At 45.0% G+C, this 17751-nt stretch overlaps 1 protein-coding gene across 3 annotated transcripts in view; it reads left to right on the top strand.

Annotated features, from left to right (window-relative positions):
* Positions 1-15134, top strand: part of MFN1 (mitofusin 1) — a 68826-nt gene extending 53692 nt beyond the window's left edge. For all 3 annotated transcript variants that reach the window (XM_073578795.1, XM_073578794.1, XM_073578793.1), the window contains exons 10-18: positions 4501-4622; positions 5962-6088; positions 6945-7049; positions 8877-8979; positions 10744-10970; positions 11050-11202; positions 11900-12096; positions 12247-12381; positions 13607-15134. In XM_073578795.1, the coding sequence (XP_073434896.1) occupies positions 4501-4622; positions 5962-6088; positions 6945-7049; positions 8877-8979; positions 10744-10970; positions 11050-11202; positions 11900-12096; positions 12247-12381; positions 13607-13676 (1239 nt within the window). In that variant the 3' untranslated portion in view covers positions 13677-15134. The remainder of the gene's footprint in view (positions 1-4500; positions 4623-5961; positions 6089-6944; positions 7050-8876; positions 8980-10743; positions 10971-11049; positions 11203-11899; positions 12097-12246; positions 12382-13606) is intronic.
* The last annotated feature ends 2617 nt before the right edge of the window (positions 15135-17751 follow it).

Raw genomic sequence — 17751 nt, 5'->3', positions numbered from 1 at the left:
CGGCCCATAACCCCTCTAGTTTTTATTCAAGGTACACTAGTAGCTCGATTTTTTTGCATTGATTTGGTGAGTCCCTGGAACCGTTTTCACTCATGACAATGCCAGGGCACATGTTGCTCGTGTTACTGCAAGCTGCCTGTTTGATGTAAGCTTGCGTTCATGGCCTGCAGAGTGTAGACTTCTCTCCCATCGCGCACACCTGGGGCTTCATTTGGCAGTTACAAAAGTAGCTGCCAGCAGCAGTGCTTGATGATTTGCATGGATAAGTGCATTAAGTGTGGCAATACTTTCCTCAGACAACCATTAATAACCTCATTGATAGCAACCAAAGCATGTATTTCTGCACGTGGCACTCGCACTCTATGCGGAATAAATCGAGATGTACTGAAAATTTGGTTCCCATTTTTTTTCATCAGTTGTATATCATTAACATGTATCTCAGTCTTTTGGTTTCCATAGTCCATGACTTTTCCTTCTTGGTGTTGTAATTTCAATGTTGATGTAATTACAGAGCTGTACATTACCTAGACCAGGTGTGCACAACATATTTTTGTCCAAGGGCCACATTGCCATTCTGAACCTATCCCAAGGGCCGCAAAACAATTTAAGGGGGTACTTATATGAGTAAATTACTAGAACCACCATCAGTACATTAATACATCACCAGAACCAGAAGTTTTAAGTATTTTAGGAGGATTTGGAGAGTTTCTGCTCCAAAGAAAATCAGTATAAATTCTCACTAACAAAATGAGTTTTTGCAGCATAAACTTTCCAAATCCTCCTCATAATCTCAAATCTCTTAAGTTTTGAGAATTTCTAAATTTAACATAGCCATGAAGCACAATATGAATAGCTACATGTACAAGATGAAAACCACCATCAGTACATGTGTGCGGTGCTAGAACTACCATCAGTACATGTGTGCGGTGCTAGAACTACCATCAGTACATGTGTGCGACTCTATAACTACCATCAGTACATGTATGCGGTGCTAGAACTACCATCAGTACATGTATGCGGTGCTAGAACTACCATCAGTACATGTGTGCAGTGCTAGAACTACCATCAGTACATGTGTGCAGTGCTAGAACTACCATCAGTACATGTGTGCGGCGCTAGAACTACCATCAGTACATGTGTGCGGCTCTATAACTACCATCAGTACATGTGTGCGGCGCTAGAACTACCATCAGTACATGTGTGCGGCGCTAGAACTACCATCAGTACATGTATGCGGCGCTAGAACTATCATCAGTACATGTGTGCGGCACCAGAACCACCATCAGTACATGTGTGCGGCACCAGAACCACCATCAGTACATGTGTGCGGCGCCAGAACCACCATCAGTACATGTGTGCGGCGCTAGAACCACCATCAGTACATGTATGCGGCGCCGAATCTACCATCAGTACATGTATGCGGCGCCAGAACTACCATCAGTACATGTATGCGGCGCCAGAACTACCATCAGTACATGTATGCGGCGCTAGAACTACCATCAGTACATGTATGCGGCGCCAGAACCACCGTCAGTAAATGTATGCGGCGCCAGAACTACCATCAGTACATGTATGCGGCGCTAGAACTACCATCAGTACATGTATGTGGCGCCAGAACCACCGTCAGTAAATGTTTACAGCACCAAGCTTAGTACAGCGATCAATTGTAATGTCAGATAAGCCCCTTATATTATATTGCTTGACCCTACAATTGCCAGTATACCCTTAACAATGGTAAGGAGATACTGAGAGTTGTTGTTACCAGCCATTATCAGACTGTGGACCATACACTGAAGAGACGTAGTGAGTATCACAAATGTGTTTCCATGTAAGCTTATAGGTGACATCTCCTCTGATTCAAGTGGTTTCCATCACTTTTGTGTCTGTGTAGTACAAACGCCATGAAGAGATTTTACACCCAGAGCTTGTCTCTGCAAACTACTCTCTTCTGTCTTCAGCAGCTCTTAGAAATAAAAGTATCTCCCATGCTGCGCCCATAAATAAATTTCCCCTCGCTGTTTCCTATACAAAATATCTACCTCACCCGTCGTTTCTGCATACTATCCCCCCCATACTCCATGATGTCCCTCCAAATTGAACCTTTCCATAATCTCCCCCACACTGCCTCTTTGCGTAACGTTTGCCCCAGCATGCACTATACTAAGACCCCACTCACAACTCTCCTAATTACACCATAATGTCCTCCATTTCCTCATTGCCTTTAATGTTCCCCTTAATGTTCCCCATTGCCACATAGTGTCACCCATTGCCACATAGTGTCACCCATTGCCACATAGTGTCACCCATTGCCACATAGTGTCACCCATTGCCACATAGTGTCACCCATTGCCACATAGTGTCACCCATTGCCACATAATGTCCCCCATAATGTTCCTCACTGCCTCATAATTGCCTCCATAGTGTCACCCATTGCTCCATGGTCCCTAAAAAGTAACATCAAGCACAAACCAAACCCTTCATCTTCAGCTCCTGGAGCGCTTACCTGTCCCCCGCTGCGACCTCTGCGGCCTGGCACTAGCAGCAGTAGTAGTGTGGTGACGTCAGCAATGTGCTGAACTCCTCACACTGCTGCACGTTCAGGATCGGGACAGACGAGCGCTGCTCTGCCCCAGCCCCGGCACTGCAGCATTCAGATGTATTCGCGTCTGAAATATGTGAATACATTTGAATTTAGGAAGGAGGGTGCAATGTCTCACGGGCATCTCTGCAGGCCGCACGTTGTGCAGGTCTGACCTAGGCCATTTTATATCATTAGAAGACTTTCATTATTCATTTGTGCCACATATCAGTGTCTCCATCGGGGCTCTGAAACAGAGACCAGCCAAAAATGACTTCCATACGCAGAATTAAGGTGACTTGTCTCTTAGAGGTTCTGTCCGAATCCTGTTTTTCAGGACTTTACACAGAAGCTCCAATAGAGCCACTGACTTGTGACCCAAAAACAATGTAAATTCAGGCTTATGTTATCAGTGTAAGAACTGGAAATATCTAGGTTTATATAGTGTTCGGTACAAGGCTGCTCTGGGCGCGGTCTCCTCTTTTCTGACACAGCAGGTCTCTTTTGGTATTGGTCTAACCCTTAGTACAGTCTGCTGTTGGTCTGGCTCTCTCCTTATCTACCAGCAGAATCTATTTAAAAGGAACGTGGCGATTGATGTACGCTGCCCGACCCACGCGGAGCATGCATCAGCATGGTAATTTTTACTTTTGAAACGTTGGAGCGTTTCAGAGAAAAAGCATACGGTACTTTAAAAGCATCAGGTGATCAAGCTGCGCTGTAGGCTAGTCGGACAGGCGGGACCCCAGTGGCTTCTCCACACCCACTGCCCCGGAGTGACAGGTCTCACGCTACACACGCACCCAGCGAGAGCCCCTTCACTCAAGGACTCTGTTTTTCACAGTCAAAATACCTGGTTGTAAACATCCAGCCAGCGTCTGATAACTGCTGCCCGAACCACAGGCAGCATAGCATGGATCAGCTGTCAGGTTCTCTTTAAATGGTGCTGGGAAGGATAATATTTGTGCATGCAATTACTGAGCTCAGGTGCCATCCACATAGTTATCTGGGAGGCTGTGACACGTTATCCCCTCACTCCACCCATACACATTAGATTATAGTCGCCGAACCTACTGACCATCTAATGGGTGTAGAGGCCTCCTGACGTTCCCCCTAACAGATAAGCATCAGGCACTGGGAAATCACTTGTCTGCTCCTGTGTTCTCCAGATGTGTAGCAGCGCAGTGCTCTGCTTTTCCCATAGAAAACACATGAACTCTTGGCCACGCGGTCATACATATGGAGATGAGGTGTATTGGGACCCTTAAGGTAATTTTGAAAGAAGTCGGTAGAACTACTGTATAAGGATGCCATGGAGACTAGCTGCATGTATTCTAGTCTGGGAAACAATCTGAGCATTGCAGAGGACTAAAAATGCAAACCGCTTGTATACTCCTGTCGTGCTCAGTGCTGTGGGGAACACTCTCAGATGTCAGGTACTCCAGCCAGGATCGGCGTATGTGTGTAGTAATCACTGTGTCCATTAATGATGAATAACATCATTAATGGATACATGCCCATCGTCACAAAGCAACAATCGCTCTTCAATAAAGTTGGCAGAACTAGCATTAGAATGTGAAAAGTTGCAGCTCTGGGTAGGTGGTCAGGGATGATTGTGATGATTTTCCTTTTTACCCCTCCTCTTCCATCACCATGTGATTCATTCATCCTCTATTACCGCCGGTGCTTCTCTTTTGTACTAATAGACATTACTGTGCCATGCAGTGGAGGAGGAGGACGTGCACCTGCTGTCTTATACTTCATGTTTCTGTTGGATTTTGCCATGCTTTCTTTTGCTTTGAGTTTTATTCAAGCAGCAACCAGTCCGTTCCTCAGGCACCGGCTGGTGCCATCTGCTCTTTTGCTATTCCTGCCTGCTTTGGATGGGATCACAGTAATGTGTTGTGACTTGGGCCCCACAGGAATGTATCTCGCAGTCAGCAGTGAAAACTAAGTTTGAGCAGCACACTATCAGAGCTAAGCAAATCACAGACACTGTAAAAGCTATCATGGATGCCATTAACGTGGAGGCCGCTGATAAGAGGTAGGCGCATCTGGTTTTCTATTCTCTATATAGCACAGGGGGTCTTATGTACCTAACACGGAGCAGCCTTAAAGGGATCAGCCCCAAAAGACGAGGCGATCAGCGCACAGTGCCTATGGGGTCCCCGCTCCTCCTCTGTTATATTGTCATATTAATGTGAAGCCACTGACATTGTAATATTTTTTTTCTTTTGTTTAGAATTTCATAGTCAGCCATATCCATGTCTAGTCTTTACATCTAAGCTAGTAAATTTAGTAGCGTTTTCTAAAATGGTTCACGCTATAATAGTTTGATGATACCAATAAACTGCGAAGAAGGCGACAGATACATATAGTATCATTAAATACATAGTAATAAATGAGATCTGTAACGTGCTACTTAATATCAAGGACCGTAGTAATTGGTTACACCTGATTAACATAAATCATACTTAAAAAAGGTGTGATAACCATCTAATTTAGAAAGTAAAAATAAACTTTATTTATGCATAATGTAAAATAAGTAAAAGTACAACTAGCCAAGATTGTTCCACAAACCAGAATTGGTCAAATATTATACATGATAAAGTACATTCAGTCTGGGAACATGATTAGATGATAGTATACATATTCGGATTTACAGGACCAACATAATATAAATGGTAGGTAATAAAGGACTAATCATTAAACAAAGTGGTCCATATAAATAGCTGTGCCCCATCAGGGCATCCTATAGAAAACCACCTAGACCAAAATGAAAGGTAAGACAGAGCATGATTAATAACCAAGAGTGGAATGTGGAACTAGATACCCCTACGTACGTTTCGGCAGCAGAGCCTTCTTCCGGGGGGAAGCCTCTCGTATAACAAGATGGTGGAAAAAGTTGTGCTTGTTTTGCTTTGAAATAAAAATGGCTCAGTGGAGGTTTCAGTTATATGTTTAAATACTGGCACGTGACTTACTCCTTCGAAAATACCAGGGGACATTTATTACGCGTGGAGGAAAGACTACTCCGCCGGCTAAATATTAGAGGATTCTTTACAGTTAGAGCAGTCAGACTGTGGAATGCCCGACCACAAGAGGTAGTAACGACTGACGCAATGACAGCATTGAAAAAAGGGCTGGCTGCGTTCCTAAAGACGTGGTATTGAGGGTGTAATTTAGTAAGGCAGATATTGATGGGCATTTGTCTTTTTTTTCAATTCATAACTGAACATCTAACCACTCAAATTGAGTAGGAAATCGCTGTCAGAATCCGAGTCTTCCGTTCACTAGTGTGCCGTAGACGTACAGCATTTTAGCCAGTATACAGAGATCTTATGTAGGCTTTTATTGGTAAAAGTGGATATTCCCATTTTCAGGGTGAATGCAATAGAGAACCGGGAATACCAGGTGGACAGGCTGGAGTTTATCCAGAGTCAGATGCACATCCTTTCTGAAGATGTCCGGAAAAGAATCCTCTATATCACTGACGTAGTGAACAAGCAGGTGAGGCTTGTCTGGCTTCCATGTATGAGCGGCTGTCCTGCACTTGTCTACCCTGGTACAGTGGTGGCTGGCGGCTAGGTGCTCACTCTTCAAATATAGTGCAGCCAAAAACGCACATTTAGAATTGTGTAAAATAAGAAAAGCTGGCTTATACCATAAAAGCTCCAAACTGGAGGTCCAGATGCTCCTGCCTCCACCAGGGCAAATCATTCCTTGTCTGAGCGAGGAAAGGGCAAGCCGTTCAGATTTCTGGGCCTGCGCTCCTACGCTTTATACACACATTGAGCTGTGATAGATTCAAAGTTCTCTTCCATGTTCTGTCCGCAGACCCCAACCGATCTCTCAGAATACCATCTATCAGTCCTGGCTGCAGTATGCAGAAGTGCTCCGCTCCCGAGGGAGTGCCGTAATGTGAGCAATGGGTGGGGGGTCTAGGTACTGAGACCCCCACACTGAGCACTCCCAATACCTTTCGCTCCTGCAGGATCACATGCACAGAGCGGAGTGTGGACTCATATACTTACTGTAGATCCTTTCAATGATTACATTCTGGTAGGATCTGAGCACTTCTGAATAGTGGTTTGGAAAAATGTTTGTGTCCTTTAAACATGCTGGAGGAGGAGGAATGCACAGAGCGATGTCTCCATATCACCAGAAACCCATGGATCCTTGCCCTATCATGGATGTGACATGGATATATACGTACATTTCATACCTATGGACACGTTCATCTGATTACAGCCCCTCGCTGTTCCAGCACTTGTCTCTGATAATGGCGCTCAGCGTACAGTTGTATTGTCTATCGATGTAATGCAGCTGTGGATCGGGTGCCTGATGTCTCATTTGATGCCGGCAGGTTTCGGAAGCCATGATGGATGAGATTTGCCACCTATCTCTCCTAGTGGACAAGTTTGATGGAGACTTCCACCCATTACCACAGTTTCTGAAGCATTATAAGAATGTAAGTAATCATTCCCCCCGAACATGTACATGGATCCGTGCTGTGCACATTGCATCTGAGGCCGACCGTCATTATATACAGTAGGGAAAGCTCCCGCCATATAAACCTTTCTATGTGGCTGGGGGGGTGCCATCTCCAAGGTGGGATACAACACACACTTTCCTATAGAGACCACGGCGGTACACTAAATGTTCTACAATGAATCCCTACGGGTGACATTGGCCACTTGATGCCAACGCAGTGCCATTATTAGGAAGTATCAGGAATATAGAAGCAAGGCCATCATTTATTTTTTGTACACCAGTCTTAACGAAGGGGGAGTGTTAAGGTACCGTCACACACACATAGCGACTCACCAGCGATCCCGACAACGATATCAACGTGTCAGGATCGCTGGTGAGTCGGTACATGATCGCTGGTGAGCTGTCACACAGACAGCTTCACCAGCGATAAGCACCAGCGACGCCGAGCGCCCGATGTCGCTGTATACTTTAGTTACCAGCGCGCTGATGCAGGGAGCTGGTAACTAAGGTACACATCAGGTATCCAAGGGACGTGAGTCACTTAGAAACCCGATGTATACCAAGTTACCAGCTCCCTGCATCAGCGCGGTGGTAACTAAGGTTCACATTGGGTATCTAAGGGACGCACGTCCCTTGGATACTCGATGTGTACGTTAGTTACCAGCTGATCACTGGTCTCCCGCCTGTCACACGCAGCGATGCGTGCTGGCCAGCGAGAGACCAGCGATCAAAGATATGTCCAGGGCTTTCCAAGAGCGAGCAGCGATACCCGACAGGTGGGCCGGTCGCTGATCTCTGTCACACACAGCGATCTCGCTGGTGAGATCGCTGTTGTGTCACAAAACTTGTGACTCAGCAGCGATCCTGCTAGCGAGATCGCTATGTGTGATGGGGCCCTTAGAGTAACTTGTGCTAAGTCAAAGTGAATCTGTCAGCAAGTTTTTGCTACCCCATCTGAGAGCACCTAATGTGGAGACCCTTATTCCAGTGATGTGTCAATTATTGACTGCTTGCTATAGATTTAATAAAATTGCTGCTAAATCACCAGGAGATTATCACTAGAGGACTATTAACCTTCCATGTAGTCCCCCATATTGATGAGCTCTGTATACCCTGTCCCCACCACTGATTGGAAGCTTTCTGCCTATGCACAGTGTACATAGGTGCCAATCAGTGTTGTGGGTCGGGTTATACAGAGCTCAGCATTCTGAAAAAACAGTGATTTTTATCAAAAAGACTACTCACTGCTCTGTAAGTGGTAAGTCGCTGGAATCGGTGTCTCTGCCTCTACGTTCTGCTGCTCTCGGGGTAGCAAATATCTGGGGGCAGATTTTGCTTGAAGTGCGCATGCCTCTTACTGAATCTAATGCATCTTGCAACTGTCATGTACTTTTGGTAGAAATGTGACCCCAAACAGGGGCTAGCATAGAGTTGAAGCATAATTTCAAGTTGCGCAAATATTTAGTGCCGTTTCATGGAGTTTGCACAGACCCTGATTCACCGTGGGGGTCTGCTAAAGTGGACAGAAAGCCTTTTATGGTGGTTTAGCTGAAATTGTCATTGTGTGGATACCGTCCATTCCTCTGAAATACACAGGACCCTAGGCTGCCATACACATTCTGCTGAGACTTCCCAGGCAGGAGCGCTGGCTCCCTATGACCTTACAATACAAGGCCACGGAGATGGTGCAGAAGGGTTGTCTGAAATGAAAAGTGGCCTCTTATTTTCTGGTCATTGTGAGGATGTGATATTGATTTTCCACCTTAGACCGTTACAATTTCTCATTCCGTTCTTGAATCTTTAGGAACTGAATGCACACATAGAGAAAGGCATGGGCCGGAAGCTGGCAGACCGCTGCTCTGCTGCCGTCAACTCCTCCATATGTAAAGCCCAGGAGGACATCATAGGTAACCTGCTGATGGGTGGTGTTAAAGTCTGGTGGTCTGGCCTAAAGTCTGTCATTTTGTATAAATCTTTTACCTTGTGTAAGTTAGCACTGTCATTCAAGGTTGGGGACACTCGCTTGGCAGCCAAATAATCAGATCTGGAACAGGTTTTCCATAAAACAATCTCGGTCCATGCGGTTTATTCAGGCATCATAAACCCTCAAAGCAATAGACAGTTCATATCCATATCATAACGTTCATGACAGAGCCTCACTCAGTCCAGCCTGTGGTCACACAGGTTACGCAATGTCCCGTACTCAGGCTCTTCAACCTCACAGTTATCTCACCCGGCCAGGGTTGTCTCATGGCTGCTTCATACTCCACACTGCAAACGTCTATTCCCTCTAGGGAACTATCAGGCACTTGCAACCATTTAAACACATCCACTCCACACGCTGTTAGGAAGGTAGACACATCTCCCAGCAGGACCTTCCAAAACGGACCAACCAGGTCTAGGCATTCACTCATGTGACCTACCCTGGCCACCTTATATGGTCCGTAGCCACGCCCACCGGGTCACATGGCTATGACCTCATCACAGGTCCTACAAGCATTCATACATTCTTTAGTATGGCGTTCTAGATACACCCCTGGGTGGATTTGTAGGTAGCTCTCCCTAACACATTGGCAGGAAAGATCAGCTCTGCTGATCAGCACATAATCAAGCCTTCATCCCAAGGCCACCCACCTTGAGATACATTACGATCATTCAGCATCCTACTCCTATCAGGACACTGGAAATGCATATACGCCTGTCCTGGGACACCCACACAGTGCCCCCTAGCGGACACAGTCGTCACTACACCACACTTGTTATAGTCTGTCAGAAGGTTTGATCTGCTTGACCCCTTTGATATAGAGATCAGTGGGGGTCATAACACTGGCACCTCCACAAAATGGCTGACGTGTTCTATCCTATTATTTCTAAGCACTGTTTTTAGGTGATTCCTTTGTATCCCCGTTCACACTGCACCCACACACACAAATGATACACCATTTGAAAGGTAAACTTGCCCCCTTCAGCAAGTAAATAGCCAAACAAACCACACATCCACAATTTGATCACAAAATACAGTTGGAACATTAATTTTCCTAAACCTGCAGTAAGGAAAAATGACCTCCATGTGGCACACCAGTACCCCAAAGCACACTACCAACACATTTGTAAACATGCACTGCTTTTTCGCTGATTACTTCGCCCCACACATAATACACCATTTGAAAGGTAAACTTGCTCCCTTCAGCAAGAAAACAGCCAAACAAATCCACACATTCATGATTTTATCACTAAATACAGTTTAACACTCATTTTCATAAACCTGCAGAAAGACACAAAGACCTGCAGGTGGCATCTCCACATGACATTTTTTTTGGCCTGTACTTATCAAAACAATTTATTGTATTACAAATCTACATGTATAAATACCTGTCTGTTCATCATCTCATGAAATACATTTACATTTCACCAGCTTGCTTTTTCTGAAATTGCCTGCGCCTCTGATGACTAATGTGCAAACATTTTGCTTGGGCCAAGCTAGTAACATTTAAAAGGGAAGCTCTCCTCCGAAAACGACCCTTTGTTTACACAGCTGTTTTTTTTTTTTTTTCTATCTGCCACTCTGTAATAGTTCCAGGTCTCCAGGGTTGCGGAATCTCCAGCGTTGCGGTGTCCGGTCTGTCAGCGCCTTTCAGCTGCATTCAAAAGCTTTCACTTTTTTTATACAGAAAACTTAAAACCTCTGCTGCCATCTGCTGTCCAAAGGGAATATAGCGCGTGCTTGCCGTGCAAGAAGTTTGATCTCAGCTATAACTTAAACTGTGAGAAGCTGTGCTGTGATTTCCAGGAAGACATTGCGTTTCGCTTTTCTCTTGGTTGGACGTCACTCGTTAATCGTTATTTAGGAGCTAAAAATGCTCGTATGTTGCTAGGACTCGCAGAACCAGTTTTTCAGGTATGTCCAGCTTTGTCTGTCCTTATACATTTGTTAGTAGGAAATCCTTCTTTGTACTTAATTAATTTTTTAATTTCAGATACCTCGACCCGTAACCACCCCCACCACGTCATGCAACCCTGCCAACACGTCCGATGCTTTATCACAAGATGAGCTAATGGTTTCTGTGATGTCTGGATTGGCATCGGTGACATCACGAGGATCTATGGGTGTCCTGATCATTGGAGGGGTGGTAAGTGACACATTAAAGGCACAAGTCACAGGACAGTTTAGTATTTAAAGGGGTTCTCCATTATGTTTGATAAATACCCTGGATGTCCTAGTGGTCCATGTCAACCGGGTATAATCCTGCACGTACAGCACAAGACTGCTGGGGGCTGTGATTGGCTGCAGCGGTTATCACCTCACTACAAGAGAAGTCCATTTAGACTAGAATTACCTTTGTGGATTTACCCAATTATTTTTATTAATTACTAATCCTGAGCAAACCTTGTAACTAAAGGCGCCCATACACATGATGCCAAAGTCAGCCGAAATTGCAGAGCGTTTTCTACGTATGGGGGCGATGGCTGTCGGGTGGTCGTCTGGAAATCTAATGTGTATGGGGCCTTTAGACTGTAATAATGCGCTAAAGCTATAATGAAGCACATAAGAAAACCGAGGTTTGGAATGGGTTTCATTCCACGTTTATCACCTATTTTATGTAACAGAATTCAACACTACACATAAATAGATTTGCATCTAACTTGCAATAATCCATGAAGAATAGTTTCAGAAATGAAAATGTTGTCTTTCTTTAAACTTGTATCTTCCTCGCCACGCACTTTAAAATGGGATCCAAAGATGTCGATTTAGTCAGCGCAGTGTCCTTACCCACACATGGTTAATGATTAACCCTTTTGGTCTGAGGTGTAATGTGTCCTCTGCAGGTCTGGAGAGCGGTGGGCTGGAAGCTGATCGCCTGCTCAGTTCTAGCATATGGAAGCTTGTACATGTACGAGCGGCTGACGTGGACCACAAGGGTGAAGGAAAGGACTTTCAAACAACAGTTTGTGAACTATGCTGCCCAGAAACTGCAGATGATCGTCAGCATCACCAGTGCAAACTGCAGCCACCAAGTCCAGAAGTGAGTGCAATGGGGCAGGCGACTGCACTACATGGGCTTCTCTGTGAACCGTGTCCGGAGAGCGGCCTCATGAACGTCTGATTTGGGATAGAGACCTGTCACATTCCCGTGCACTGCATGTTCTCACGTGTTGGAATTGATCTTTCTTAGGGAGCTTGATAACATCTTTAACAGACTCTGTCAGCAAGTGGATGTGACCCAAAGGGATCTACAGGAATCGATCAACAAGCAGTGTGAGGAAATACAACAGCTCGAGCTAGTTCAGAGCCAAGCCAAGGTCCTCAGGTATTGGTCCCCTGTGCTTTCTCCATTAGTGACCCAGCCCTTCTCTAACTGAAGCCGAGCTCTAAACTTTATGATGTGCTGTGAAAATCAATTCACCAAAAGGGGCTGGAGAACAGTGATTGCTAAATCTGTCCTGAGTCATCAGTATGAGATAGCTGAGGGTCCGACGCCTGGCGCCCCCCACTGATCAGCTGTGGCTGGGTATCAGCAGAGCATGGCCCATACTTTATCTCCCATTCCATTCACTATCCCCTATGAGATGGGTCATCCATTGTTAAAGGGAGTTGGTCTCCACCAAAATGCAAATTAAACTGCTGAAACAGTTCTATATGGGACTTGGCCCTTATCAAACTCACACCAGTGATATACATCTTATTAGCTGAGAAATCATTTCACATGTAAATGAGTGAGATTGGGTCACCTCTTGGCTTGTCCAAAGTGCCTTGTTATGCCCTCCAACTTGCACACTGAGGGCTTTCGCTGATACGACCGGGATGCTTGCCTAGAGCAAGCACTGCCTGAGCTCAGTCTGTGTTTCTGAACATGCGCACTGACACTGAAGGAGCCCACCGATGTGTGCACAGTGTGGGTGCGAGTGCGCCCTGATTTCTAGCTCCTGGTTATAGTAACCACTCACTACACTAAAGCAATCAGGAGCAAGGGTTCAGAGCGGGCCCGCTCCCACACTTTGTGCACCGGAACGCGGATTGAGCTCATATAGCGCTAGTTCTGGGCACATGAGCGCTATTAAGATCCAGGAAGAAGCACTCGATGTGTAAATTGGAGGGCGCAATGGGGCAAAGAGACTATGGACACACCAAAGGTACTCTGAAGCTACTAAATGTGTGATTTTTAGAGAGGCCAAGTCCCTTATAGAAAGGTTTGAGTTTAATTTGCATTTTTGGAGGGGGACGCTCAGTATAAGTCCTGGACAACCTTTTTAATCCCATCTGGATTAGCCGCTGCACAGCAGAGCATCAATGTCAGACCTATACTTCACTCCGTCGATCTTCTCCCATTATCAGGGGACATAGAATAAAATATTTATACCGTGTCTCATTGCCACGATGATGCTTTACGCACGTGACAAAGTGCAATGGCCAGACAGCCACGAAGAATGGCAGCCTGTGTTCAGCGTCATTGTGTCCGTGTATGATGGGTGATGTACCTCCAGTCTGTCCTGCAAGGATGTTTCTCTTGATTAATGAGGTTGTTGCCTTCATAGGAACAAAGCCGTACACCTTGAAAATGAGCTGGATCACTTTATCAAGATGTTCGTCAACCAGAGTAAGTGACGGATGTGCAGGACATGTCGGGCCGATCCATGCACCTGAAGATTGGTCTGTAGCACCTCCACTCATCTGGCAGAACTTTCTAGGAGTTGTGGAGGACCTAGCATGCACTTATGTGAGCTGATGGCGTGACCTCCTGCCGGACCTAACCACACTGGCTAGACCTCAGTCTCTTGCTGAGAAGTCGGGTCATATTCACTTTTTTGCTACCAGAATATATTTCTTCATTGTTTTGTAAAGAAATGATTTACATAAATGGAGATTTAGGAGAATATAAAAGGTTTCATTTAAATATTTATTTTAATATATACATTGAGAGATGAGCAAAACTTTATATTCATTGTGCCAAGCAAGTAGTAAAGGTATGAAGGATGATAGGGAACCCTCACCCCACTTTTTTTTTCCCCTGCCACCCTGGGTCACTCAGGTAGAACGGCTTAAATGTGCTGTTCCTAAACTCGAGCTTGTATCAGGTTAGGGCAATGGTGGCTCCCACTTGGGCTACTATCGTGGGATCTTAGGGTACCGTTACACTTAGCGATGCACCAGCGATCCCGACAATGATATGGATCGCTGGTACATCGCTAAGTGGTCGCTAGTGAGCTACCACACAGGCAGATCTCACCAGTGACATAGCAGGGGTCAGGGGTCGCTACTTACCTGTCAGACGCGGCGATCCTGACGTCCTCCCGCCTGCGTCCACGCGTCGCTCGTCGGCGCCACAGGAAGCCCAGTAGGAAGCACCCGACGAGAAACGGTCCAGGAGCTTCTCGCGCGACCAACGATGATGGGATAAATTTAGATTTATGTTCAGTCTGTGGACACAAGAAAGATTCTGATCCATCTATAGGAAATGCTGCAGTCCCTTTCTGTTAGTGGAGTTCTCCTTTAATACTGTAGAAGTGAGCGGTAAATATGACAGATGGCAGTATGTATGAGTCTGCGCCTGGCTGTCAGTAGCAGATTGCCATCCCATGGTTATGTCTAGTGATGAGCGAATGTGCCCGGATAAGGTGTTATCTGATCATGCTCGGGTGCTAACCGAGTGTCTTCGGTTTGCTACAAAAATATGTTCGAGTCCCTTCGCCTGCACGTCTCCTGGCTGTTCGACAGCCGCAACACATGCGACGATTGGCTACCAATCAGGAAATCCCTGCTCGTGTTGACTGTCGAACAGCCATTAGACATGCAGCCGTGGGGACTGGATCATATTACTCGAGCACACCGAAGACACAAAGCACCCAAGCATGCTCAGATAACACCTTATACAAGCATGTTCACTCATCGCTAGTAATGTCTTGTCGGTAGCCTGTAAAGAGAAGCCGCCTATTACAAGGGCTCCACCGTTATCTTACGTTTACAGGTTTCCTACTCTTGCTGACACGTAATAATGATTTTCTATACATTACATCTACTAATGTATATAGCGGTTTGTGACAAATAAAAGTTTTGTATTTCTCACTAGTTATCACTGTGGATTTATTCACTACTTACACAGGGCGGTCAGTATGTGTGCAGCTTTAGGGAAAAAGCTCGTCAAACTTAGTGCATCATTGAGGGGTCCTGGATGGTTCACGAATTGGAACACCGCCATTAATATTTTTTTATTAAATTTGTGTATGGTGTGTAGTGTGTTTTAATATACCCATCTACAGCTACTTTCTCCAGAGTCCAGCACTCTCCACTCCTCTTGGTGACATTGCCACTGTTCAGACTATCCGTCTTTCTATATGTGAGCCAGAAATGTCTCTACAATGTATGCCTATGAGGCCTCGTTCTGACGCTGCATGGCTTCATTGTAAAAGCCACTTCTGGGTGACGCAGAGTGGTGACGTCGCTGAGGAAAGGAGCAGAACGCAGCTGGACGCCGCAGAGAGCAGCGGTAGGCGAGCATAGTAATACACTCACAGTACAGGGTGGGCCATGTATATGGATACACCTAAATAAAATGGGAATGGTTGGTGATATCAACTTCCTGTTTGTGGCACATTAGTGTATGGGAGGGGAGAAACTTTTCAAGATGGGTGGTGACCATGGTGGCCATTTTGAATTCGGCCATTTTGGATCCAACTTTATTTTTTCCAATGGGAAGAGGGTCATGTGACACATCAAACTTATTGAGAATTTCACAAGAAAGATAATGGTGTGCTTGGTTTTAACGTATCGGAGTCATCCTCGTTGAGATATTGCAGCAGCTGGATTTTGTAAGGGTGCCATTTGTGAGTAGCGAATATGCGCCAAAGGGATGTTTGACTGATGCCAGAACGGCACGCTGAATTTGCAGAATGGGCAAAGCAAAAATTGGAACAGGACCCTCAGTTTACACAGAACATTATGTTCAGTGATGAGACAAACTATTTTGGGTGGGCCATTTATATGGATACGCCTAAATAAAATGGGAGTGGTGACAGTTTTCTTGCGTAGGGTGTCTTGCATTGAAATCTGCTGCAATGACCCGGTTACTGCGTTCACCAGACATCAACACAATTTCTATCCGCTTCTCATGTGTTAACCTCTGTGCGACATGTCAATGGCTGTAAAGAAAGAGAAACTTGTAAATAACTCATGAAAGAATAAAGTTACGTTAAAACCAAGCCCACCATTGTTTTTTTGTGAAATTCTCAATAAGTTTGATGTGTCACATGACCCTCTTCTCTTTGAAAAAAATAAAGTTGGATCCAAAATGGCCGACTTAAAAATGGCCGCCATGGTCACCACCCATCTTGAAAAGTTTTCCCCCTCCCATATACTAATGTGCCACAAATAGGAAGTTGATATCACCAACCATTCCCATTTTATCTAGGTGTATCCATATACATAGCCCACCCCTGTACATTACATACATACATTTTATGAAAAATCTATTCAGTCCAACTTTACCCATTCAACAGTCACAAGCCATGTACACAACTTGAGGTCCGGACTGACTGTAAGTTTCCTGACAATAATTCAACAGCTTCAGGCACCGAACAGGTTAGTAACGCCATTAAACTGCAAATTAACCCTATATCTGCAGGTTAATAGCATTTTTTCTGGTAGCAGGTTCCCATTAACAGTCAATCGGCCTTATTGTTTGATATGTATATGTAGGATTTATACCTATCCTGACTCCATTTGGATATTCTACGTGCATCTCCTGCTTTCCGAAATGAGGTCTGCGTGTTTTGTGATGAGAGATCCCTTAGGAATTTGTCTAACGGACTTAGAGAGAACATAGGAAAAAAATGAAACCAAAGAGTGAAAGAGACAAATGGCCTCTGGGTGAGAGTTTGGAAGGGGGGCAATTTTTAAAACTAGGTTCTCGGTTTCCTACTGTCCTCCTAATTCATAAGGTATGGGAAAAAGTTAAACAGATTAGGGGTGTCACGGGCCTTACCAAATACTCTCCTATATGGGATAATATAAATTTACAAGAATTTAAGCAAATGGAAGGATTTCGGCCTTGGAGAGAGGCAGGAATTAGAAGGATGGGACAGCTAATGGGTCAAGGGAGACTTAAGACATTCGTGGAGTTACAAACAGAATTCCAGTTATCACATTTAAATTTATATCATTATAAAAGAATTCAGCATGCGTATCAGTCGCAATGTCGGAGAAAACTTATGAGATCACGCTGGCTTCCATTTTGGAGAACAGCGGGACAAGGGGGGCAATTTCAGAAGTGTATAGAGATTTATTATTCACCTTTGTAGCCAAACATCCCATCAAGTCTAGAGTGAAATGGGAGGCTGAATTGGGAGAGATAAATGATGATAGTTGGGAATCTATTTTAGAATATGTGCCTAAGATCTCTATGAGCGAACCTGGGAGGATGTCTCAGCTGTACGTGATTCATAGAGCTTACAGAACTCCCGATAGACTGTTCAAGATGGGTTTGAGGTCTGATTGCGAGTGTCCACGATGTACGCAGGAACGGGCAGACATGCTGCACATGCTGTGGCATTGCCCTAGATTGTCTACCTTCTGGACAGTTGTATTGAATCGGATTGAATTGATATATAGGTGTGCAATCCCCAGAGACCCTTTGGTCTGTATATTAGGTTATGTGGAAGAATTAGCAGCGGTATCTATGGTCAAA

This window comes from Dendrobates tinctorius, unplaced genomic scaffold, assembly GCF_039654945.1.
Source record: "Dendrobates tinctorius isolate UK_male_01 unplaced genomic scaffold, ASM3965494v1 ptg000060l, whole genome shotgun sequence".
NCBI lineage: Eukaryota > Metazoa > Chordata > Amphibia > Anura > Dendrobatidae > Dendrobates > Dendrobates tinctorius.
Note: the sequence above shows the minus strand (reverse complement) of the source record. Positions and strands in the feature narration are given on the sequence as shown.